This window comes from Poecilia latipinna, unplaced genomic scaffold, assembly GCF_001443285.1.
Source record: "Poecilia latipinna isolate Pla-1442-1.1 unplaced genomic scaffold, P_latipinna-1.0 Scaffold336, whole genome shotgun sequence".
Lineage (NCBI taxonomy): Eukaryota > Metazoa > Chordata > Actinopteri > Cyprinodontiformes > Poeciliidae > Poecilia > Poecilia latipinna.
Window position 1 is genome coordinate 166,243 of NW_015112952.1, and position 1,589 is coordinate 167,831.

General features: G+C 40.0%; 1 protein-coding gene across 1 annotated transcript in view; it reads right to left on the bottom strand.

The window, feature by feature from the left end:
- emilin1b (elastin microfibril interfacer 1b) overlaps positions 1-1,589 on the bottom strand; it is a 56,831-nt gene that overhangs the window by 7,175 nt on the left and 48,067 nt on the right. Inside the window, exons 15-16 of the mRNA XM_015035487.1 lie at positions 1,037-1,144; positions 123-140 (exon numbers count right to left, since the gene is read on the bottom strand). Of these exons, the coding sequence (XP_014890973.1) occupies positions 123-140; positions 1,037-1,144 (126 nt within the window). The remainder of the gene's footprint in view (positions 1-122; positions 141-1,036; positions 1,145-1,589) is intronic.

Genomic DNA, 1,589 nt, shown 5'->3' on the forward strand with positions numbered 1-1,589 from the left:
GCTGCGACCAATCAGAGGCAGAGTGGACCGGCTGCGGCCAATCAGAGGCAGAGTGGACCGGCTGCGGCCAATCAGAGGCAGAGTGGACCGGCTGCGGCCAATCAGAGGCCAGCAGGACGTACCTGGTTCACCTTTAGGACCTGAAAAAAACCCAGGAAAATCAGTTGTTAGAGATTTTAATTTGCCACATTGCCTTGTCTAGCTTTGCATCGCTGCTTTCCACTGATCATCATCAGGCATAAATTATGAGATCAAAATGTCATGATTACCTTTAAAACTTTTAAAATTTACTAACAGTTATATTCTAATGATTTCAAATATTCTGCTCATCTTAAACCTGATCAAATGTAATATTGAGCCCATTACCAGTGGTGAGCACATTTCCACTTAGCTGCTAATAGCAGCTAATAGCAAAGCTAGCATTTTTGCTAACTTTGAAGCTAATTTTATTTTCTTGTCTTTTTTTGTAAACTTTAAGTTGAATAAAGTTCAGGATCTGTGTTGGAGTTTTAGTTATTTACTCTATCTGAAGTTCAATATATGAAATAAAGACAATAAAATAAGGAAATTGCTTTTTGTTGCAGATGTTTGGAAGAGTTAAAAAAATGTTTACTGTAAATAAAGTTAATTTATGAACGTTCTGTATGACTAAAGTCAAATTTTTATTTCCACATAAAACTGCCTTTTATGTTACAGCAATTTTAAAGTTTTTTCCATAAAAAGTTTTCCACAACATTTCACAATGATCTTGTATAACAACAATAATCCCAAAATGCACCGTGGAAGTTAGCATTTAGCATTAGCTTCTGCTAAACTCCATTTTGATGTGTCAGTTTAGTGTTAGTGTCCCTAATGTTCATGGTTAGTGGTTTAGCGCAGCCAGCAGTGTGTTTTTAAGGGAAAATGAAAACAGCTGATTCCTGAACACTTTTTACCTCAGAAAAATCTCACTGAGATTAAAAATGTTTTCACACCTGGATAAAAACTAAGAGTGATGCCAGATTTATTTTAGAGCTGTAGGAATGAAGTTTCCCACCTGGAAATCCTCGGGAGCCAGCGTCTCCTTTCAGCCCAGGAGGTCCGGGGGGCCCCCGGGGGCCCGGCAGCCCCATCAGGCCTTTCTCTCCTGGAGGCCCTGGAAGGCCTGAGGGAGGAAGTTTGATAAATAATAAAACATTTTAAAAAACTGCATTTCCAGACGAGGAATCAGAAAGATTTTTAGCCGCATGAATCCGATTTTTTTGACAAACACTTTAATTTTATTTCAGATCATAAATAAAACTGAAGTTTCTGTTAGTTTGGTGGCAGTTTGGTAGGGAGCAGTTAAAACCTGGGAGTTTACGACAAGCAAATTTATCATTTAATAGGAGAGGATGTTTAAAGCAGACTTCAGTCTTTAGGAAACAAATCAACATTAATTTGAAAAGAAATCGTTCATCTCATCTGGGATGAACCATTCAAGCATTTCATGTCTCTGCTGTTCAGGCCCGGCGGCATGGACGGGCATTGGGGGACATGGACGGGCATTGGGGGACATGGACGGGCATTGGGGGACATGGACGGGCATTGGGGGACATGGACGGGCATTG